This window comes from Zootoca vivipara, chromosome 1 (genome assembly GCF_963506605.1).
Source record: "Zootoca vivipara chromosome 1, rZooViv1.1, whole genome shotgun sequence".
NCBI lineage: Eukaryota > Metazoa > Chordata > Lepidosauria > Squamata > Lacertidae > Zootoca > Zootoca vivipara.
The window spans coordinates 133,664,577-133,688,986 of NC_083276.1; the positions used below are offsets into that span (position 1 = coordinate 133,664,577).

The 24,410-nt window shown below is 43.1% G+C and overlaps 1 protein-coding gene across 14 annotated transcripts in view; it reads right to left on the minus strand.

Annotated features, from left to right (window-relative positions):
• Positions 1-556: 556 nt before the first annotated feature.
• Positions 557-24,410, minus strand: part of COL6A3 (collagen type VI alpha 3 chain) — a 102,904-nt gene continuing 79,050 nt past the window's right edge. For 6 of the 14 annotated variants that reach the window (XM_035139253.2, XM_035139351.2, XM_035139342.2 and 3 more), the window contains 10 exons: positions 23,503-24,195; positions 21,531-21,624; positions 20,777-20,832; positions 18,862-19,128; positions 18,162-18,245; positions 12,642-12,812; positions 12,477-12,527; positions 6,804-6,887; positions 2,497-2,667; positions 557-1,390 (listed from right to left, as the gene is read on the minus strand). In XM_035139253.2, coding sequence (XP_034995144.2) covers positions 1,350-1,390; positions 2,497-2,667; positions 6,804-6,887; positions 12,477-12,527; positions 12,642-12,812; positions 18,162-18,245; positions 18,862-19,128; positions 20,777-20,832; positions 21,531-21,624; positions 23,503-24,195 — 1,712 coding nt within the window. In that variant the 3' untranslated portion in view covers positions 557-1,349. The remainder of the gene's footprint in view (positions 1,391-2,496; positions 2,668-6,803; positions 6,888-12,476; positions 12,528-12,641; positions 12,813-18,161; positions 18,246-18,861; positions 19,129-20,776; positions 20,833-21,530; positions 21,625-23,502; positions 24,196-24,410) is intronic. The other 8 variants (XM_035139299.2, XM_035139272.2, XM_035139262.2 and 5 more) reach the window with 8 other exon arrangements.

Sequence of the window (24,410 nt, forward strand, 5' to 3'; positions counted from 1 at the left end):
GCATGCACACGAAAGCTCATACCAAAATAAAAACTTAGTTGGTCTTTAAGGTGCTACTGAAGGAATTTTTTTATTTAACAGGAACAGGATGACCAAAGATGGGCAAGGTGAGAATTAGGCAGGAAATTCCAGAAGTAACTATAGAATTTTTGAGAATCACTCATTTCTCAGCCCCCTCCCCTATCCACTGGCATGCCTTGGCAAAAATGTATTTAAAAAATTAGATGCAAATGTTCCTCAGCTCTCACAGCTCCAACAGCACAGCACTTAACCCACTTAGTTCCCTTGGACTGCATGTCTGCTTCAGTTTAAGGACAGGCATACTTTCCTCCCCCCCTTCCTCCCCATTTCTGCTTGAGGCTCCTGTTTCTGTAGGCTTTTAGAATAGTTAGGGGATCTTCTGTTCTTTAATCAAAGTATTGTATTGTATTGTATTTTCCTCCTGCTAGATGGGCTACCTTCCCAGGTGGCCGAGCCTCATCTGCCCTTCATCTTTGTAGTATGTTGCTTTTATTGAATAATAAGAGAAAACACAAAACACTATAAAACTCAGAAATTCTCAAAACCACAATTAAACTTTATTTAAAAGTTCTTTCATATAGATTTCCTAAAAACAAAATCATAATAAAAATAAAATTCCCACCCCCTGCCAAAAAATACTTTTTTTCAATAGAACACACAACATTAGAGGATTGCCAAAAAAACATTCTTCACCATGTTTTAAAAATTCTTTAACTCAGTTGTTGGTCCCAGCAGTGCATCTGTACTAAGAAATTTGCATTTTTTTCTTTGATCACATATGCATAAAAAAGAATTAGTATAATCCAGCAAGAGTAAAACAGAATGAAAAGTTGGACTGCTTGTGTTTCAGAACTGGCTACTCCTTCAATCTAAAGTTATGCTCAGTTATGGAAACGAAAGAAGCAAGTACATAACAGCTGCAATTTCCCCCCACATTATTTTCTAGTCTTTGCCTTGCCTAATGGGGTCATGAAGAGTCGGACACGACTAAACGACTAAACAACAACAACCTTGCCTAAAACAGGCAGGATACTGGGATCCAAAGGAAACTGTAATTTGTTCAAACAACTAAGATCTGTGGTGGGTAAATATTACATAATGTTGAAATTATAGAGTATATCCCAGACATATTTAGCATTCAGTCCATGAACAGTTTAGCACCATATTGATAAAGTTGTGTAGCAAAACACTTTCTTGAAGCTTTGCTTCGAACGTAAAGCAGAAATAACACAGTGCAAGGTAGTCTATACCCTTAGCTTCTATGGGGTATGTTGGCAATGGCTGACTCCTGGTTCTCTGAGAGGTATGTGTTGATGTTTCGCTGTGATTTAAGTTCCTATTGTTGTTACAACACCATGACTGACAGGAGCTGAAAAAGCAACAATAGCTTATTATGATTCCACATCATAAAAAGACAAAGTTTCAATGAGAAAATGAGAGCAGATAACAAAAAGTGAACTTCAGCATACTGGTGGACCACCTACTGCTCTCTGGTTGTGGAGACCTTAGAAACCCATCATTGGAAAAAGGAGCAGGCAAGAGTGAAACCAGCCTAACCCTTGCAGAATGTGAACAAGGGGCGGGAGAGGACCACTTTATTAGTCCACTTCAGGCAGATTCATTTATGAGCTGATCAGTGGGCTGCCTGTTCTTCTAAAAATGTTTCTTTTTTAAAAAATATATATATTCAACTTTTCAAAGTAAACACTGGGGGCAATTATGCTTTCCCCATACAATTCTCTCTGATAGCAACAGAATGTTATCCAGTCCAGTTGTTCTGACGGCTATTGCATTCCTAGCATGTTGCTGTCAGAGCCCTGGGGGCTGAGCTGCTGCTCCAGGCTGTGGGGGGCTGCGGGCCCTACTCTGAAAAGTTTAGAGAAATAAACTTCCCCCTGCTTCTTTTTTTAAGGTGTGAGTTTCCAGGCAGATTTTAATAGGTACTTCATTAAAAAATCTGCCTGGATACAGGGCATGGTGGATTTAGTGCCATCTCCATTTGGTACTGGATCCGTCCATTCCTAGGTTAGCTCAATTAGGTAATTAGCCTGCAAGAAAGCAGAAGCCAGCAAATAATGATTCCATCCTCCTTTCTTTACCATATTTCAATGATGCTCTACTGCTTTTTCCTTTATAGCTTTTCCTAGGGCTATGTCATCCGTTTTAAAAATAAATCATGAAAACAAAGTTATACTCAGTAGGCACACTTACATCTGCACAGTTGTTGTTGTTTTGGTTTGGCACAGCAGGCAAACAATCCTCACTAGAAATAGTTGTGCTACTGTTTTTAATATGTCAATGCAACGTCAATGGGATCTGTCAATGAAAGTCAACATGGCAGCACCAGGCTATGGTGAGAATATGGCCCTATTGTCTAGGTGCTCTTCTAGTGCCAGCTCTTTCATGGAAGATCCCCCTTCGGTGCTTACTCTTTTCAAATACAGGCAAGCGGCAAAAGTAGAGGCCCCCCCTTACCTGAAATGCAGAGTTTTTCACAGTCCTTCTGTGTGTCAAATCTGTTTTCATTTCCACTGCAACCACCATACCAGAATCTAGCACAACTTTTGGTATTTGGATCAAAATACCACTTGAGGATAAAGTTCCTGCAGGGCCCTTCCTCTTTTTTCAATTGACAGATATCTGTGGCTGGAAATCAGTAGACAAATAAAGAATCAATCAATGTATTGGCCAGTGCAAAGATTTGCATGCTTCCTGTGAATATCTTCTACTTTGCGTGTTCACAGATACTCAGCAGAACAAGAAGATGAAGCACCCCCTCTGCTGAGGAGCTGAAGAGACAGGGACAAACATGGGAAGTTTCATCCATCTCCAATATGTATGGCATGCAAGATGAAGCAACAACAGAAGACCATGTTGGCACCAAAGAGATGACCAAGAACGACTATCTGCCACAGGAACAAGGAATGCAGAATTCATGGGATGCCTGGAACACAACTGATTTAGGAAGAGGGGATCATGACTTCCGATACTGCACCACTGACCTAGCTTTAAAGGATACAATATATTGAGAACCTCTTGTTATAAGGGAGCAAGGGAAGAAAGGATCTAAACCAGGCATCCCCAAACTGCAGCCCTCCAGATGTTTTGGCCTACAATTCCCATGATCCCTAGCTAAGATGACCAGTGGTCAGGGATTATGGGAAATGTAGTCCAAAACATCTGGAGGGCCAAAGTTTGGGGATGCCTGATCTAAACTATTCCAAAGTCCTGCTTTTCGGGCAGTCTCACAAAGTAAGTGTGCACATACTGAACTTCCAGGTGAATGAGGTTTATTTATTATTTATCTGATAGCATTTTAATACCATCTGATTGTTAAATAAGAAAAAACAAACAAACAAACTCAAAGCGGTTTTCATATGTTGGGAATATAAAGTGTTATTCTGCTGGGTGACCAAAAAACTGAGCTGTGTTTGGTCACAATTAATAATTAAAATAAAACACCACATTTATCCCAGCACCACATTAATGCCACCCTTATAAAGTGTACTGATGCTCCATTTTTACTGCTTCCAGATATTGTGGGAGGGTTGTAATGTGTGGGGCAGCTGCAAGCACGGAGGCACATGATTATACCAGCAGCCACAACAGGGAAAGAGAATTCAGTGTTGTTAGCTCTTGTCTCTTGAACAGAATGAAAAATCTATGTAGACCTGACTCCTTCAGTTATCATTCAGATAATGAGGAGTTAACACATAAGCACAACAGATTCAGTGTATGGTTTTGGAAATGTCTGCCACAAACAGAAGCACACAGGATTCTATTGCCCCAGTCCAGAAATCTATGATAGCGAGAGCCCCCATGCACCATTTCAGAGCTCTTGGAGTCTATTTTGCTGGGACTTTTGGCTCACTGACATCCTCTTCAGGCTCGGGGGGGGGGGGTCCTCCTCATGAGCCACAAGGTCTTTCCAGCTCTCTCCCACCATTTCAGGTGAGAATTATTTCTTTCTTTTCTGGCATATACATGGTTGTGTGCAAATCGATTGCATGTGAGATGTCTGCATTACTTTCAGGTAATGGGAACATGGTCTCCATGTCAGTAACATCACAGGATAAAGAGAAGGCTAGATGGATGCAATAGGTTTTTGATATGGGGATGATTTCAAACAAGACCTCTTCCCCATAAAACGCTAGAGGGGACATGTCTGACATGGCATTGCTTTCATCTAAATTATGCACATTTAAATAAGCTCCAAAGCCCAATGTAAACTGGATCCCAGGTGAGCAAGAATAACTGAATGGTGCAAATGTCTCCTTTGAACTATACTATCTGACCTGTACCTGCACAGTGAGACCCAAAGGCCAGCCAGGAGCTGCCTTGCTTTTCTCACACGGCATTGCTGGTGGCGGAGGGTCTGGTTTCAATGAGACACTGGCCACGGCTCAAATGCCACATGTCTCACGTTTCAGTAGGGTGTATTATTTATGAATATGATGCACCTCTGATTCACCCTGAACACTGTAGAGTAAAGGAGGGGAAGAAAATAGTCCCTAGAGAGATATCCAGCTCAAAGGCCAACACAGCCAGAACTGCCATGGACCAACTCTATGGGTCACCCTCCTGCAGTGATTCCAATGGCCCTCAGGTCGTTCTTCCCTGAGGGAAGAAGCTTGTGGCAAGAAGAGATCTGCCTGCTTGGCCTGGACAGAGACAGCTGCCCTGCTCCCAGGTTTGATCCGAGGGGAGGGCTTGCCAGGAGCCCATCTTCTCTGAGGAAGCCAGAATCTGCACAGGTAGACCTGTGGGTTGTAGGTCACTCCAAGTAAAGCTAATGAATTTGCCCAATGCCCATTTATTCCAATGGAGCTACACTGGATGTGTAACGGGACCCCTGACCATTAGGTCCAGTCGTGACTGACTCTGGGGTTGCGGCGCTCATCTTGCGTTATTGGCCAAGGGAGCCAGCGTACAGTTTCCAGGTCATGTGGCCAGCATGACTAAGCCGCTTCTGGTGAACCAGAGCAGCACACGAAAATGCCATTTACCTTCCCGCCAGAGCAGTACCTATTTATCAACTTGCACTTTGACGTGCTTTCGAACAGCAGGAGCTGGGTCTGAGCAGCGGGAGCTCACCCGTCGCGGGGATTCGAACCGCCGACCTTCTGATCGGCAAGCCCTAGGCTCACCCATAGCGCCACCTGCGTCCCTGTATAACTGTGTTCTAATAACTGGTGCCTGATGCTGCTTTCCTCTCCTAATCCACCCATTTCCCCTTGTGCATCATGTATTTTGCACTGTCAGCATAAGGGCATGGACTGCCTTCCTACAGATGTTGATAAGCCAGATGCAGAGAGAGCCCTTTGGCTGAGGAGAAGCTCATATGCTTTGAATGAATGGATGGATGGATGACATCTTCTGAGAATTCTGCATTGGGAACCAGGAATGGCGTGCATTTGTTTCTCATCCACATCTCTCCCTCTCTCCCTCTCTCTCTCTCACACACACACACACAGAGAGAGAGGGGGGGGGAGGAGAGGAGAGGAGAGGAAGGAGAGAGAGAGAGAGAGAGAGAGAGAGAGAGAGCTATTCAGTGTATCCAGTAAAGTAATGGAGGGATGGAGTGAAATCAGATATTCTAAATGAAGCAATATTTTCCAGATTGGAAACATACTTTTAGGCAACAGATTCACCATGTGTTTATATACTTTAAAACAGTTGCATCATGTTAATAAATGCTTTCCAGAGCTTGAACTGACATTTAGAAAGTATGCTGCTGATATGAAAATAGACAAAATGTACTTTTAACCCATTCCTATGCATGTCATGCATGAAATGTGTGCAGTCCAGCAGTGGGTGTGGTTTTTGTGTTGACCAAAGTGACAAGCATCTGCCAATTGTGGGCTTATTCTCCCTGGGATGAAGTACTGACCTGAGTACAAAGTCCATGGGTGAAAACATAGCCTGTGTGGAATTTTGGCATTTTAAAATGTAGGAAGCAACTGCTAGAAAAAGAGCAGGCCATTGCTATTGAATCTAATCTGGTCCAACTATGCTCATCAAATTCAGAGAAGTCCAGTATAAAAGAAGTCAAATTTACCTGTCATCCCATCATGTTCATATTGCATCCTTCCCCTCCCCATTTCATGAGTTTCTTGATCAAGTATTAGTTTTCTCGAGGAACTTAGGAAGCTGTCAGAGCGTCTATTGTCGGATTTTGATCCTTGTTACATAACCTGGAACAGCCACTGAGATGCAATCCATCCCTATTTTGCATCTTTAAAATTCTGGATTGCTCAGTGATGAAAAAACTAGGGTTCATTCTCTTTACTTTGTTCTTTATAGTGAACGAATAATCGGCTTAGCCAAGTATTAAATCCATAATGCTTCTTAATGAAGCAAAATTTCACTGGCACTGAGTTTTATTTGGGAATCCTTGGGATTCCATTGGGATCCACTTCCATGGGCGATGCTTGAACACTTCTCTCCGCAGACAAACTAAAGAATCTGCATCTATTGATCCTATACCTTCTTGCTTCAGGGCAAAATTTTGCCTTGCGTTGTTTTCTATTTTCTCATATAAGTCATGGTTTCTGAACTCTGGTCCGTTCTGAGGGATGACCTCTGAGCACATGAAGGTGCCTCAGACCCGTGGACCTTCCTACCTTGCCAGGAAGACAGGGAATGAACCTGCATGCAAAGCAGGTGCTCTGACCCGGAGGCAATTTTCCCCTTTGTCTTTTTGCTTTATTTCTTTCCCCTCTTGCTTTTCAGTACATATACTTCCCTCAATCCAGTTAATTTCTGGTTTCTTTTTCTCATACCTGCTCTTGCTACCTTTTTTGCTCTGCTTTCCAATTTCCTTCTGGGTAATTTCCTCCGTAACTTCTTCTTGTGCACTTTCTGTCCTGTAAATGTCGAGACCAGTTATTTTACTATGGGTTGGGGAGCCGAGGAGTGAGGCTGAGAATGGAGTGCAATTCAGCTGAGCGCTGAGTGGAGTCGGTGTGCAGGGAACAAGCTCTGCTTGCACAACAGGACTCCACCGCCTTCCTCCTCCCCCACTAAATTCAACCCACTGCTTAATTGTTTTGTTTCCTTGAAAAGGAATTGTGTTGCGTCTGTGCCTCATTTTTCCTCAGCACAATTGAAATAACTCATGCAGCCTATACAAATATAAATCTTTACTGAAAGGGCATTAAGTATCTCAAGCAACGAGCTGGGAAAAGGTTAATTCTTTATCATTTTAAGTATATTATTTTTCTGCTGCTGGTTAAATCAGTATTCTTCATCCTATTCAACTGTCTGGACATCAATTTATATTTTATGCCTATCAGGTTTGAAGTAACAGGGAGGGATGGGGACGTTCCATTATTTTGCCAGTTTACTCAATATCATTGCACATCTCCATTCACCACACCCATTTTCCAAGCAGAGGCTGGCCTGAATCTTGGGGTGAACAATTGTGCTATTTAATTTCCCACTCTCTGAATTGATATCCTTGAATTTATATTTGGAGTCTTTACAAAATATTCTTGGTGTGTTCAGCCCTTTGGCTGGATAGAAACCTTGGTTTATGCTTCTCAGTGTGTTTCACAGAGTTTAACAAATGAAGTGAACTTTCTTTACATTCTCCACATCTATCTATCAATCTAATCTACCTACACAAGAATGGTTCCAAGAGTGGCCACTTAACTTGCAGTTGTGTACATTTCAGTTATTTTAAAATTAATGTTCTCACTATTAATTAATGCTCTTATTGCCACAACGAAAAAAATTTTTGGCACCAAGTAATGACTTGTTTTGTCTGGGACGCAGGTGGCACTGTGGGTTAAACCACAGAGCCTAGGGCTTGCCGATCAGAAGGTCACCGGTTCAAATCCCTGTGACAGGGTGAGCTCCCGTTGCTCAGTCCCAGCTCCTGCCAACCTAGCAGTTTGAAAGCACATCAAAGTGCAAGTAGATAAATAGGGACCGCTACAGCGGGAAGGTAAATGGCATTTCCGTGTGCTGCTCTGGTTTGCCAGAAGCGGCTTAGTCATGCTGGCCACATGACCTGGAAGCTGTATGCCGGCTCCCTCGGCCAATAATGCAAGATGAGTGCCGCAACCCCAGAGTCGGTCACGACTGGACCTAATGGTCAGGGGTCCCTTTACCTTTAATGACTTGTTTGCATTTCCAACACTTTAGGCTGCAATCTCATGAGAGAGGGTCCGATCCGATAAGCCCACAGACTATGCAGGAGCTGGTCTAAAATTCTTGCCCTGATTCCATCCCTGTCCCCAACTGTCAGTTTCGAATAGAAGGGATGATTTTTTTAAAAAGTCATAAAATGGACACAGGAGCACCTGAGTGTTCCTGTACTGTCAAGCCTGCCCTGCCACCTTTGGAAAAGATAGTTCAACCCCCTTTGGACCGCAGCCTTGGGGAATTACAGTGGTTCTCAGAAGCCTTGGTACTCAAACAACTTGGCACCCAAACACTGCAAACCCAGAACCGTTCCAGTTTGCGAACTTTTTTCAGAAGCCAAACGTGCTCCATTTTGAGTGTTACACTTGAGTGCCACACTTCTGTTTTGAGTGTTACGCTGAGGTCTGTCTGTTTTTGCTATTTATTTTGCGTTTTTGTGGCTTTTTTTGTTGTTGTTATTGTGACTGTGTGGAACCCAGTTCAGCTACTGATTGATTGATTGTGACTGCAGTACATTGTCTATCACTTTCATGGTCTTGTAAGATAGTAAAATTCATGTTAAAATGCTGTTTTAGGGGTTGCTTTTAAAAGTCTGGAATGGATTAATCCATTTCACATTCCTTTCTATGGAAAAGCGTGCCTTGGTTTTGGAATGCTTTGGTTTTGGAACAGACTTCCGGAACGGAATAAATCTGAGAACCAAGGTACCACCGTAATTTGCTGGTGATACATTTGACTCCTCTGCTGTTTTAGCTACTCGTATCATTTAAAATAGTTTTTATGGTTTAATATTTTGTTTTGTATGATTTTATGTATTTTTTTACTCCTCTCTGGGATCCATTGACATGAAGAGTGGGCTATAAATAGTATTAATAAATAAGAAACCAAAATTAAAGTTGGCTTAGAACCAGTGTTCTTTATCCAAATTATTCAACAGGGTTTGAAGTCGAGAGCCAAAAAGTAAAATTAGCAGATCATCCTCATCTTGTAAGACGAGCCAAACCGTTGAAATCTAGATCTCAGTAACATAGATGCTGCTGCTCTCATTTCAGAATGAACTCTTAACTAATGCTGGGGACACCTATGGCATAAAGACCAAATGGATACCTATTGAGCTTGTTCAAGAAACTGAGAAACCAAGTCATATGTTTTATGGGCAAGAGGCTTCAGCAACAGACCCTGCTCCTTCCCGTGCCTTTGGAAGACCTTTCTTCTGCCCCTTGCTGCTGCTGCTGCTGCTGCTACACTTGCTCAATAGTCAACTACTCAGTTCTTTCTTTCACTTCAATCCATCCAATTTTTCCCCCCAGAAAATTCCAAGATTTCTATTATGTGATGCAAGGGAGGGCTTACGCACACTTACATTTCTTTCACTTTTTCCAAGCATGGGCCACAATTTAAAGCTCCATATACCAGCGCAGCCCCCCCCCCGAGCTTTAGGTGTAAAAACCTGTTCTTTAAAGCTCAACTGGAGCAAACATAAATGAAAACCTGAACTGACATTTGTTCTAATTCCGCTTTAAAGAGCGGCTTCTGTGGGGGGTGGAGGGGATGGCACACACTCAGAAACCAAGCATTAAAGTATAGACCTCTGCCTGGAAAAAGCGGGGCAAATGCTAAGTGTGGCCAAGCCCTAACTGAGGGCCCCTCTGGCTTCCCAACAGAAGCGGAAGCAATGATGTCCCTGGCCTGAGTTCAGAATCTGAAGCTGATGGTTGGGGGGGGGCACAGCTGGAGCTTATGGCTCAGCTTCAGCACTCCTTGGGATGGGAGAGAGAAAGCCTTACCTCCCACTGAGTCATGTCAGTAGCACATGCAGGGCCAGGCAGAGAGCGATGGGGGAAGACTCCTTTTTACCAGTCCTCTTCTTCAGGAATAAAAAGGGGGATATCCTGATGGCGCAGCTGTCTCACCACCACTGCAACCTGCCCAACAGGATATGCCATCCCAAAATATCACTACACTTTTCAAATATTTAAAAAGGAAGGAAGCATTAAGCACTAAATCTGCTGAGAATTGGCCAAGGAGCCATGGGTAAAAATGACAAGATAGATGTTGGTTAACTGATGAATATAAAAGAAACATAGCAATGAAACATAGTCAGGCTATGAATCTTTACACACTTAGCCGGGAGAAATCTTACTCTTCTGTCTGCATGCATAGGATTGGCTGGACAGAGGGCTATAGAAGCCTTTTTGTTGGAGATTTCCAAGAAATCACAGGGAGGCATCTCTTCTGGGATACTCTAGGGATGTGCATGTTGCCTTTGTGCATGGAACAATAGTCTACCCCCAGCAAAAAAATGATGTGGCACTTTGGGGTTTTCTTGGATGCTCCCAATCTGAAGCCTGCCTGACTCCCATTCATGCCACACTCTCCAGGGTCTCTAATGGTGGTCTCAGCAGTGCTTTGTCGGGAAGGGGCCTCCTATCTCAAAGGAGGCCACTGGAGCAGAAGGCCATGATGGAAAGGACGCAGACACGTTGTTTGTACAACAGTAGAAACACACAAGTGACTATGTTAGTAATACTGAGGACAATACAGTATGAGTGGTGAAGTTTACATGCTCACCAGAGAAAGGGACATATTCTTATTTTAAATTCTGGTTCTTGTGTCTCCTGTATGTCTCACCTTCCAGGTCAGCACCACCTCCTGGTGGGGAGCTGGGGTCAATTTCTGACAATACTAAGGGGAGGGGATCCCTGACTCCCCAAACCTGAACTGGAAAAGAATATGTCCCTTGACTCCTATAACATGACTCAATGACTCAACATGGAAATAAAAATATTTATCTAAGGGCAAAGCACAGAAATGCCTGTGGCTAAACACAAAAGAGGCGGACAAGGTCTTTGCTAGATGTTCAAGAGTGAGACGCAGACCAAAATGCTCTCAAGGTGAGAGGTCAAGTAGCCTTCGCTCTGGACACATTTGAAAAATGAGCATTTACAGTAAGAAAAATGGTGTCTCTCTTACCCAGTGGCATCTCCTTGGGTGGATCTGACAGAAAAACCCATGCACTGCAAAATTAGGGCAAGCTGCAGAACGGCTTAGGCAAGATCTTCAAGGGAGACTCTCCTCTGCCTTTCAGGAGCTGCAGGCAGGATACAAACTCCTCCTTAGGGAGGCCAGTCCAGCTCCATATCTGATGGTCCTTCTACCAACAGGCCAAGGCTTCACCCAGCAGGGTTCCAGCTGAATGATTTGTTGGCTCTCTGCTCTGTTGCACAGTTATATTTTGCCCATTTTTAGTTTTCAGGGAGCTGCTAGTTTTTATTTTTTATCTTTTTTTTAAAAAAAGATATTTTTATCTTTTCTTTTAAAAAAAATAATACTCACAATTTCATTGTGTTTTGAGGTCTTAATGCTGTTAGTTGCAATGGGCATCAGGTATGGGAAGGTGGGCACAAATCACAATACTAGAGCATGTTTCTGAAAAGCATGGCTGAAAAGGCCACTCAGTTTGGAGTCGTCTTTGCTGCCTTTCCCCCTCCTTTGGAGGATACAGACTGACAAGTGTCTGAGCAAGATGATTTGGAAGTGCCTTCACAGTTCTTGAAGCCCCTTGGTTGCGGGCCAACTCTCCCAACCTGGTGCCTCCAGATGTTGTTGGAATCCCCACAGACCCAGCTGGCACAGCCAATAGTCAAGGTGATGGTTGTCCAACAACATCTGGATGGCTACAGGCTGGGTAAGGGTGGTCTAGGCCCTGAGATCCAAAAAGACTGGATATTGCAGTCTTCTTCTGCTCCTTTTTGTTTTAGTTTTTATCCTTCATCTCTCTGAAAAGTGCTTACAGCTCCCCTTCCCAAAACAGATCTTGAAGCTGAAGGAGGAGAAGTTGACCAACCATGACTAGATTCCTAGGTCCACAATCCAGGTGCAAAGCCAAAGGTTCTGCTGTGCCAACATACTAGAGGTGCTCAGCTGAGTGCAAAATCTCACCACATCCACAGGATGGGTGCCTAGCAGAGATAGGGGAAGGGGCTTCCCTCATTCCATCCTGGTGGAGTCAAAGCTGGCGCTGCCCACCAGACGAGGAAGTGGCTCCATCCCAGTTAATGAGACTGCCCTCTGGGTGCAGGAGACAGAAGAAAGTGCAATATATTTACACCAACATTGCTTTTCTAGGTCTGATGGGAGGCATGCAGACGGAGATGGAGAAGTGTGGGGCATTGACAGCAAGGCAGGAAAGCAGCAAGGAGGCGCCTGGGTTACATTGGGTGAGAGGCCACGGCAAAGCATCCAAAGAGGCATCCAGGACAATGACACAGAACTAAACGCACAATCCTCTCCAGTCCTGATTTTACCTGATAAGGGGCTTTTCTCAAGGACAGGTAGCTGCATGACTCTTTCACCTGCTGTAGAGAAAAAGTGTGTGGAATTTGTTTTTAAACCTTTATCCCCTTCGCTCTGAAACTTTGCTCGACAATGTTTAAAAGTGCAAAATGGGTTAACCCTCTGTGGGTACTTACATGGCTTCAAGCATCTGCTAATGCAGTCAGCTTCTGTCTCAAATCTATTGCCGTTACCGCCACACCCACCATACCAAACCTGGGTGCAGATCTTGTTTTTGAAGTCAAAGAACCACTTAACCTGATACTCCTTGCACTGCGTGCCCATGTCAAGGTCCAGCAAGCAAGGATCTGTCAAATTTGAATTTCAAAATGTGCAAATGTTAAATGATTCTGAAAAGGTTAAAAGCTGCAAAAAGGCAGAGGAAGCAAGAAGGGGCGGGGGAGAAGCAGTTTTCAACAGCACAAATGAAAGGGAGCTTGATCTGAACTACTATCCTTCTCCTAATATCTTCCTTTACAGAAGCAACCTGGGACATAATAATGTTGTGCCCATTCCTAATAAAATCACAAACATGCCAAGCAGCCAGTGCATGCAGCTCAAAGTTTTATTCTGCTTTAATTTTATTTTCTGGCATGGATTTGCTGTAAAAGCTGATAGGCTCGTACACGCCTCCACAAGTCTTTAGCCACATCCAATGCAGTGTAGGAGTCAGAGGCATCAAAAAAGCATAGGGGAGAAGTGCAAGAATGGTGCAATGGTCAAATGTTACAGCCCAAGTGACATTCATGGGTGCTTCCCCAAATCACAAAGACAATGTTGTTCCAAGTTGGCCACCCATGAGCACCTGTATCCCAGGTGCAGACCATGGCTACACACAACTGAGAAACTTGGCTTCCCATTCAGCCTCCAGCCTGCTTCCCACCCAGCTGATATATCCTTGCTGAGCTCCTCAGTCCAGGCGCAGTGAGGTGAGCTGGCTATCTGGAGGCAAAATCCTCACCCTGAGGGAGCTGGCATGCTTGAAGCTTGGAAGTCTAAGACAAGGAGTCTAAGCAGCTTCCGGAGCCAGCAGGCTCACCGGCTTTGCCTGTCAGCTAGTGGGCACACATCACAGCACAACTGACCAGTTGAGGATAGATTCACACATTAGGAAGGAACTCATTTCCTGCTATAACCATGCTTTCTTTTGAGACAGAATCAAACCCTGAAGTATATTTCAACCTCCATGACTACCTTCTCCCCAAAAGGCATCTAATGCTGCCAGGCTCCGCTTGGCACATGACAACATAGGAAGCAAAGAGCAGGGAGTAGATGGAGGCTTTGAGCCAGGCTGGGGCCGCTTGGACAAGGGCATTCATGAGCATGGGGAGAAAAGGTAAAGTTGGGCACTTCAATAGGGGCCAATATATTATAGGCCACCCATTTGGGCTAGAGCTTTGTCATTCCATGAACCTCATTGCCTTTACTGTGAGTCATGGCTTCCCTTCCCTCTCCTTATGCTCTCCTGTGTTAAGCTTGAGACTGCAAGCTCCTTGGAGTGGAAATCTGCTCTTTGCTTGTTGCCAACTACTATACCACTCAAGAGTGGCTGGGGCAACCCAGTCAGATGGGTGGGGCACATTATTATTATTATTAAAATGGTGGCTTGCTCACATTATTACTGCTGTTTATGCTCATTCGTGGGCCATCTCTTTTTAACTCTGCACACCCATGTTGCTCTCATCTTTAAGCTCATACAATATTCTGCCATATCCATAATGGTGACCAGTATAGGAGCCTCTTAATACCACAGTAAAATACCACTATTTTAATATGTAAAAAACAATTGCACTACCCCTGTAATGGGCACACGGACTCAACGTATAGACCATCCACTTTAGATAACTTGCAGTAGGTATCCAAGCTCATGAGCATTTTTGTACGTGACAATAATGACAGCACTCTTGCACGCAAGACAGGAAGAATCGCTCTGCTATTCAATCAAATTTACATCCCAGCTAAGGAGCAAAAGAGAGCTTCATGTGTGAAAGCAGCCTCTGAAGACAGAAGTGTGATGATTTGATAATTCTTTATATTCTTCTGCATTATCCTTCCTATGCTTGCAGCTTTTATTATACACTTTGTGAGGTGTTACTGTGGCTCATAGACCTCTGTTAGGTGTCCTGTGGCTCTCTTACAAAAACAAAAAGGTTAATAAAAAGTTAAAACATCTAGACAAGGACAAGTGCCTTCCAGTGCTATGCTAAGTGTGTCATACAAGATGGAAATTGGTGACAAAAAAGGATCAAGTGCAGTTATACACATAAACGGAAGGCAAGCATGACACGGAATGATGCAAGTGAAGGGTGATGAAAAACACAGAAGAGATGGATTTGGACCACACCCTGGAGAGCCCGACTTCAACAACAGAACAAGCAACATACAACCTCAGCATCACCACACAATATCCAGGAAACAGGATTTCAGCAAGGTAACTGATTTGGGCCCAGCTCTCTCAAAAACTCTAAAATTCTTAATTATTTCCGGAGGTGCCTATTTGTTTTGTTCAGGTATATGGAACAGCATATTCAACACAGGCCAGTTTGTTTGAAGATAGTTATATGCAGCACTCAGTGTGCATGAGAAGAAAAGCTACTGAATTTCTTTTTACAGGTATTCTTCATAGCAGCTTGTAGTCTTCAAAAGATTTACGGTAACACCAAGCACTCAGTTCTGAATCCAAGAAAACTGACCAAGGAAATTAGGAACTTGTATAAGATAGCTGAGGCAAGAACTGCTTAATGTGCAACAGACAAAATAATGTAAATTGGACTGCCTAATCCAGGGTTTCCCAAACTTAGGTCTCTAGCTGTTTTTAGACTACAACTCCCATCATCCCTAGCTAGCAAGGCCAATGGTCAGCGATGATGGGAATTGTAATCCAAAAGCAGCTGGAGACTCAAGTTTGGGAAACCCTGGCCCAAGCTATGAACTATATGGCTTGGAATTTGAAACAATTATGTGGCACATGTGATGTCTATTGTTACAAGTGGCCAATGCATAATGATTTCACATTTAGAAAAACAAGCAGATTTGCCATCAATTATTTCTACCTTGCTTTTTGTGAAATAAATATGAGTAGGCAAATGAGATTAGCATATATGCCTTACATATAACAGACAGCAAAAGTTCAAACAAATGTTTCAGTCCAATAATTATGTGATAATTGCATTATACTGTACTTATTAAAACAGAAAGATCAACAGACTATTGGCATTCACACACACACCATTTACACATTCATAAGAAATGTTAATTATCCACATATTGTTAATCACTGAGTACAAGCTATGTTAATTGTTCATTAATGGTTTATAAATGATAATAAACCATTAATGCATTGAGACAAGGCAAACAGACAAGCACAAGGACTTACAACGTGACACAAACTTTCATAATTGAATACTTTCCAGTGAGCCACAGGAAAATAAACATTTTCAATATCCCTTGGTGATTTTTTATTGTTGGCTCCATGATGGCTATGACATGGGAAGCTTAGCCACTGCCTGCTCAAGGAAGAGAAGCCATGGCCAGAATGAACAGGATAGAGTTGCGTTACAAAAAGGAAAGGTGGGGGCCATTGTTGAAGATGACTCCATCATCTATATAGCAAATGCAGGTCTTCCTTCCACAAGTCAATGGGAAAACCAGTACAGCAAGCCTCTCTAGCTACCACTGTTGAAATGGCTACTGAAGGAAGGAACTCTGCTCCCTTCATTCAAATTCTATGAAGGTAAAGCGACCCCTGACCATTAGGTCCAGTCGTGACCGACTCTGGGGTTGTGGTGCTCATCTCGTGTTATTGGCCAAGGGGGCTGGTGTACAGCTTCCAGGTCATGTGGCCAGCATGACTAAGCCGCTTCTGGCGAAGCAGAGCAGCGCACAGAAACACTGTTTACCTTCCCGCTGTAGTGGTACCTATTTATCTACCTATTTATCTATAGAATTTTACTCCTGCTTTTGACGTCAGTGCTTTCGAACTGCTAGGTTGGCAGGAGTCAAATTCTATAGCAGTAGGCTAAAACACTGTCCCTTGTTAATATGAGTGAATCTTCCTCCTTTCCCCCTGTTTGTTTTGGATTTTTCCCAACCCCATGATGCTTGCTTATTACTCAGTTAATTAGATTGTCAGGGTTTTGAGAGACACTTCTTTCAAGGCATGTAGAAGATAATGTGGGATATCCAGCCTCAGGCAACCAACGTGCTAAGCTCCAAACAATGCATGAAAAAGTTAAGACCATAGAGTAAGCTCTCCTGCCCCTCTGTTCTCCCATTCCATCATGCCAACGCTCCCAGTAAGGAGGTCTAAGCTGGATGCTCCAAGCTTAGACTGTGTGGCTTAAGCAAGCCAGCCATCTTTGTGTTTCTATACAAATAATTTAGAAACATTTACCATTTTGGAACCTAAGTTAGACTGCTGGTTTTTTCTTGCTGCTGTATGCAAAAGCGCATGAATCTGATCTTTTTAACTTCCCAAACATTGGGTCCCTTTCTATGCTAAGGGGAAGTGGGCAACTTTGGAAGTAACTTAGAACAGGGTATGTTAGAGAGCTAACAGTCTATATTTCCACTCTTGGCTTTGCTGTGTGTTTTGCCGGTTAAAATGTCAGCTGGAGTCCCAAACCTAGATCTAGGCACCTAGGGAATTCTTTTTAAAAATTCTACCTAGTATTTTCCCTTTTATCCAAATTAGCCAGCTGATAACAGATAAAAAATACACCTTTGTTCAATACCCGTTAAAGAATAAAACCCAAGATTTTGTGTGGCCTGGGATCTGGGGATCCATTCTCTGATACAGAGTGTGCTGCCCTTCTAAGGATGCAAGCCTAAACATGTCTACTCAGAAGTAAGTGCCATTGAATTCAGTGGGCCATACTTCTAAACTGACATGACTGGGATCACTGAAGGAGGGTCTAGTGGGACACATGTCTTCTCAGAAGTGCTGGCATGAAATGAACTATGCACATTGAACCTGCTGGCATTTCTTCCTGGGTGATTTTTCTAGGGATGTAGACAGTGCGTTTCAGTCACTAGTATGACAGAAACTATGGATATTCAAATTGCGGGTGTTTTCCTCTCAAGCGACTACTCCATCAGGAGGTGCCCCTTTTCCCTGTGTCTTCAGTGCAGTGTTCAAAGCAGCAGAGCCACATTCATTTGAAGGCCATGCATCTCGCAACTAAAGAAATGCGCACGTCATTGCTTTCCATATTACACTGAATCAGCCAAGCAGCCTGTGGGCTTTTCTTTGAACATCTGAAACACCTGCTGAATGTACTACTTTTCTGCAAAGCCCACTTTCCCCTCCTCTTTACATAATTAATATGTTCTACATTCTTGGCTTGGTTGGCGGAGCATCATTGAACATCAATTATAATGGCACTACTTGTTGACTCTCCCTAGCATATTATTATGAATGCCGGGTGCTCCATATGTTAATGGACTCCCTTTAATTTAAATATTTGCCTCTTATTTGGGAACATCAAGGTGCTATGAAACATTTTGTGCATCTTTTATGTGCATCCTCTTTACAGAAATTATTTGTCCTTATTTCAGAAAACATGCCACCTAAGTGTTCCTTACTTTAAAAGAAAAATCTGCTGGAGCCCGGCTGAAAACAGGACACCTCTGTGATACCTCAGGAGCCCTGGACTCACCTGTTTCCGGTCCTTCCAATGGCTCAGTGCTCACCATCAGATTGGCTGTAGCTGCTGCAGGTAGCTTGGGCAATGGCATGCTCTCTGCAAAGGGAAAGCAAAGAAATGGCAGAGCCTGAGGGGTGGAGAACCTCATAGTAACCTCCTCCTAAGCAACACCTTGTGTCCATTTCCATTCATATCAAAGTCACCCGCAGAAATCTCTAGCTGGGAACTAGAGGTGTCATTTTTTAACTGAGGAAGAAGAGATCTCTTTTTACAAACCACTGAATTAAGCTTGGTAAATAACAGTTGGGAGGGACATCATTCAATATGAAGCACAAGATTTTGAAATGAGTATTGGTTTCCACTGGGGACATTAGTAACAGATGTTTGATTGACTGACTATATAGATGAATTTCTCCAGCTGCTAACCCCCCCCCCCCCAGTCAATATTTTCCAATCTAGTTCTCTTCAGGAGACAATTCTTACCCTGAAGTGCTGGAAATAATCAGATCCAGTTCACTCGCTTTTGGAAAACTGAAGCCTTTACAAAGAAAAAATTCACAGCCATTCATTTCAGCTTCTAGAATGCCCATTTTTGTGCATTGTCTGAGCATGAGTCAACATTATTAATGCAATGTTAATTTCCTCCCTGTTCTTAGTATTTCTAGCATCTGAAAGCGAGTGAATTCAATCCCAAGAAACAAGGCAAACTTACTTGTGCTAAATGTTCCTTTGTAGGCTGCTCTGGCCTGTGCATTGTGGTAGCCAGTCACAAAGACATTGTATTTCTGCCCACTCCCAAGGCCTCCAATGACCCGTTCAGTGCCAGTTAAATTGAGCTTCAGGACTAGAGAGTGGTCATGTGCAGAGGTGATTGTGATGTCATAGACAAAGACGTGTTGAGGTTCAGGGTTCACCCAGTGCAGTTTAGCACTGTTTTCTGTGATATCCGTTATTTGGATTTCACCTGTGTGCTTAACCACTGTCAAAAACAGAAGCTGGCATAAGTCTTCAAATAAGAAAGCAAGTAGATTGTATTTTTAAAAGAATTAGTTTCTGAGAATGATTTAAAATAGAGAAAGAGATCATCCATAAAAACCCAAGAGACCTCAAATAAGTGCACCCCAAATATAGCATTCCAATTGCCACTTTTGAGCTGGCGCTTAACCTGGATGGTCAATTAATCCCCTTTATTTACAATGTTCAAAGACAGGGTCTCCAAACTAAGGCCTGGGGGCTGGATGCGGCCCAATTGCCTTCTAAATCTGGCCCGCGGACGGTCCAGGAATCAGCATGTTTTTACATGATCCTACAAGTAGAATGTGTCCTTTTCTTTAAAATGCATCTCTAGGTTATTTGTGGGGCATAGGAATTTGTTCATATTTTTTTCCAAAATATAGTCCAGCTCCCCACAAGGCCTGAGGGACAGTGGACCGGCCCCCTGCTGAAAATGTTTACTGACTTGTTCAAAGACAACTACCAGTACTCATGTAGTGAAAATGGTACCATTTTAACACATCAAGGGAGGTCTCAGCAGACTTGGGCAAGGTTTGCAGAAGCCAAAAAATCTAGTTAGAAACCCCTAGAAACTGGCCCTTTAAAAATAGGCCAGTGAAAATTGATCTAGTGTCCAGATCACAGGAAGCAATAGTCCCACTCTCTTCTGCTTCAGTCAGACCACACCTGGAATGCTGTATCTAGTTCTGGGCACCACAATTTAAGAAGGATGTTGACAAGCTGGAACGTGTGCAGAGGAGGGAAACCAAGAGGATCAAGGGTCTGGAAACTAAGCCTTATGAGGAACAGTCGAAGGAGCTGGGTATGTTTAGCCTGGAAAAGAGGAGACTGGGAGGAGATAGGATAGCCAGCTTCAAATATCTCAAGCATGCTTGTTTTCTCCTGCTCTGGAGGGTAAAACTCGAACCCATGGCTTCAAAGTTACAAGAAGGGAGATTCCAACTAAACATCAGGAACTTTCTGACAGTAAGAGCTGCTGGGCAGTGGAACAGACTCTCATGAGAGGTTGCTCTGGAGGGTAGGACTCAAACCAATGGCTTCAAGTTGCAAGAAAGGCAATTCCGACTAAACATTTGGAAAAACTTTGACAGTAAGAGTTGTTCAGCAGTGGAACACAGAGCTATCCAAAGTGTGTGTCACAACATGTTAAGTGTGTCAGCTGCAGTGTGTAGATGTGTCACATGATCTCTGCCCACGCTTCTCCCAGGGCTGGAAAGGGATTAATTCAACCTCCAGTTTGCTAGTAAAATTGAATTAATGTGTCGTGAAATGATGCATGTCTAAAAAGTGTGTCACCAACATGAAAAGTGTGGAAAGCTGTGTTTAACATATGTAGTGTGCCAACTGGGGATATTTCTGTAAGTGGGTATTTGGGGCTTTTCTGTCTATTTAGGCCCAGTTCTCATAAAGAGCAGCTGAGAGCCCAACCTGTGTCTGAGCACATTAACCACCAGGGCAGTCTCAAGCAGGTCGGGCGCCCTGGCGCTGAGGGGCGGAGATCGCTCCGGCGCCCCCGCCCTCGCAGGGCGCAGCATGGTTTCCGCGTGGCATGTAAGGATCAAATATCCTAAGGATAAAATATGCATTTGGTAAACGGGGGATACTGTACATACCTTCCAGTTTTTCTTTTGTAGTAGCAGGTGTAGAGGTAACATTATTTGGAATGTTTCTAATTGAAGAAACAAAAATTAGTTATGGATATGTGTATATTTTCCCCCATGAGCAAACAGCTTCACAGTTCTTATAAAGTTTCCTGATCCATTTAATATATATATTTAATGATTTTGCCATGATCCAATGTGCTTCCCGGAGGAATAGACTAGATTGGTACATGGAATTTCTCAGATTGAGGCAATCTCAATTTTTCTCAGATTGGAATTTCTCAGATTGAGGCAATCTCCAATATCAATTTTTAGAATCTGGAGCACATTTCCCCATGTAGGAGGCTGGGAAGAATAACTGTAAAAATAATCCCTTGTTCATTATCTTTTCTACACCCAGTGCCAAGATAAGTCTAATTCCCTGCCTTCAGTAGATCTCAATGTTAGCATTGCAGACTGGCATGCAAGCTTATCTCTTCCAAACAAGCCAGCAAAAATCCCCCAAACGAGAGGTACTGGAGCTAAAACCTTGGGAAGTGAAACATACAAAATGTTCCTTTTCTCACTGTGTGCTTCACACTCTTATACAGGAAAGATAATTAATTCATCCTAAAAGTGTATTTGTTGTCAGAAACAGAAAACATGCATACTGTGTCTATAGCTGGCAAAAAACGTGTACTTCATCTGATTTTGGGAATAAGCTGTGACTGTTCAATCATTCTGTCTTTTCCTTCTATTCAGAATGCTAAAAACTCATTAGACTTACACATCTTTCTGGCCAAATTTTTTGACAGGCTGATCACCTTGAAACCAATCACATTGTTTCCTGATGTCCGGAGGCAGGTAAAAGGCATTTTCACCTACAAATACAAGCAGAATTTGAACAAAGCCATTCTCCATGGCCAAACATACTATTTCAATTTAAACCATAATAAAAGTAGTCTAGTAAGTATGATAGGGGCCATATCTAGGCATTTTAATACTTAGCATTTATTATATACATGGAAAAATAGTAATTTGAATAATCTCTTCTTCCTTTCTTCCCAATGAAAAATGGTTTCAGTCTTGCAAGTAATAAAACACAGCTCTCCATTCTGCTGCTTCCAATTACAATATAAGCAAAATATGTGGAGACTGTAATTCTGCCAGCAACTAAAGGAAGTTTTTCCTTAGTTATAATGGGGGAGACTATGCTTTAGACTTAAATATATTATCGGTTGACCTAAAAAAAGGAAAGAAACAAAAGACTTTACCAAATTAGGGTTCAAAGAGTTTTAAGTTTGCAACAGAAAGCTGGAAATGGTTGGCAACTGAAAGGAGGACTATAAAGCCGTGATCCTAAATACAGACAAGATGAGTTTCCACAAAAAGTGTTTATGACTCCAACTTTACCAGTACTGTAATTATGGTACTAGAGTCTAGAACAGAAATTGAGGAATCCCTTTAGAGAAATGCACATGTCTCTTGGATTTTAGAATCACAGTACAGTAGCCAGGTTTTTGTGGGGAAACTTTATATATGATCTTTTATGCATTTGGTTCAGCAGACCCATCTGTTTGGGTTTTAAAATCAGTAGTCCCCGTGTAGCCTGGATTATATGGCAGCCAAGCCTGAATAGTACCACTGTTTCTCAGCAAAATGAGAAAAACTTCACATAATATTCATGCAAGGTATGAGTTTTCTGGTAAAGCTACACGCCTGCCAACTGCATGTTTTGAAATCTGTCTTAAAACACTCTTCTTTAGGACTGCAGACCTGCACTCTAAGCTATGGAGAGCTTGGTAAAGAGTAGGTCCCTTGGGGCCATCATTGCCCCACCCCAAACGTGTGCTTGATGCGCTGTTGCTGCTCTGCCATGTGTGCTGCAACTCAGAGGAGACCTTGCATTGCAGCCGAGGCCCTCCACCTCTTGACAGCAGCCTATTCCCTATGCTTCCTCAGGACCTTGCATATAACTCTCTTGCAGCCCCTTTGGAGAGCAAATGTGCACTTGGTGAAAGATCAGGGGCTAGGAAGTTGCAGGAACGGCAGTTGATGGGGCACAGCTGAGTTGGCACTTTTGTGGGAGAGCAGCAGCGACTCTGAGGGGAGGGTTTACTAGAGCCGTGTGGGAGCTGCTTCATATCCTAGTTATGACCTATAAAGTTGGGGTCCAGGCTTTCTGAAGGACTGCCTCTCACTATGAGATTTTCAGGGGCAGCCTCTCTCTTGGCCCCACCATCTTCACAGGTGCAAGAGGGCCTTCTTGGTGGCTGCTCCAAGACTCTGGAACTCCCTCTGGCCACTAACTGGCTGTTGCGACCAGGTCTTTGAATGGTGGGCATTGTATATTTTCTTCTCCTTCAAGGTTTTTAAATGGTTTCAACTTGTTTTGATTCAGTGTCACTTTTAAGAAGACAACCTTTAAAATATTTATACCTGGTGTGTGTGTGTGTGTGTGTGTGTGTACACATGCTGTATTTGTTTTTAATGCATGTCATGGGCTGTCTTAGGTTCTGCACTGAGGGAAAGGTGTGACATTAACTAAAAAAGTACATCACCATCATCTTCTTCTTCTTGTTCCACAAATGAAGTTCACTGCCCCGAGTCTGAAGTACTTGGCACCAGAGCATCAGTTCCCCTTTCACCTGGTTCAAATGTCCATGGGGGGGGGCAATGCGCACTTCACCCCCACCTCCCCTTGCACATTTCATGATCAGCATCAAATTTCCCACTGCTGTGCCGCTGCATATACTTACTGCTAATAAAAGACGGCAAGAGGTTCCCAAAGCGCAGCAAAGCCTCTTCATGGAGCTCAGAGGGCTTATCGACATATTTGAAGAAGACATCGTTGGGCTCACTTGCCAAACTGTAGATGCTCTTGATGTTAACTTTCCTGCCAATGCCCACAATGACAAAGAAGTATCCTTTGCATTTAGCTTCCACAGTAACTCTCTGAAGGTATTCTAATTCTTTGCTTTTAATCTCTCCAGTCATCATCAAGACTATGACTTTGAGATCTCTAGGATTTGGTGCACTCTCAAAGATGTGTTTTGTCGTATATTCAATTGCACTCGCCACAGCTCGTGTGCCATACAGCTGTGTCATTTGGTTGCTAAGGAAATCCATCAGCTTGTCTTTGGATCCATAATCTGTCAGTGACAACTCCACTTGGACAGGAGATGTACTTGAGTTTGATTCAAACTCATAGGGAGCATGTTGGACGACAGCCACCCTGGCATGGTGCCGGGACACCATGGGATCAGAGCTTGTTTCCAGCTGGCTTACGACATATGAAATGTAGTTCTTCATCTCTCTGAATTGCAGGTGGGTAGTGCTCTCAGAGCTATCTAGAAGGAATGCTATGTCAATGTCAACATCTGTAGGAGCAGCCCGCCTGTCTCTGGTGAACGGTCTTGTGGGACCACAGCTAGAATCAGGATCACATACATCTGAAGGAATAAACATATCACAGTTAACTCATATATCTGAAATCAACATCCTTCAGCGTCACAGTAACAAGAGGGTGTAGGAACCTGAATTGGCATATTGCATCAGAATCACGGCTTCTGGTAGCTCCCAAATAATTTGGAGAATTTCAAGAGAAAGCAAATGGTTTTAAAATTCCCTCAAAATGTGTGTACAATTTGGGCAAAAGACGAACATG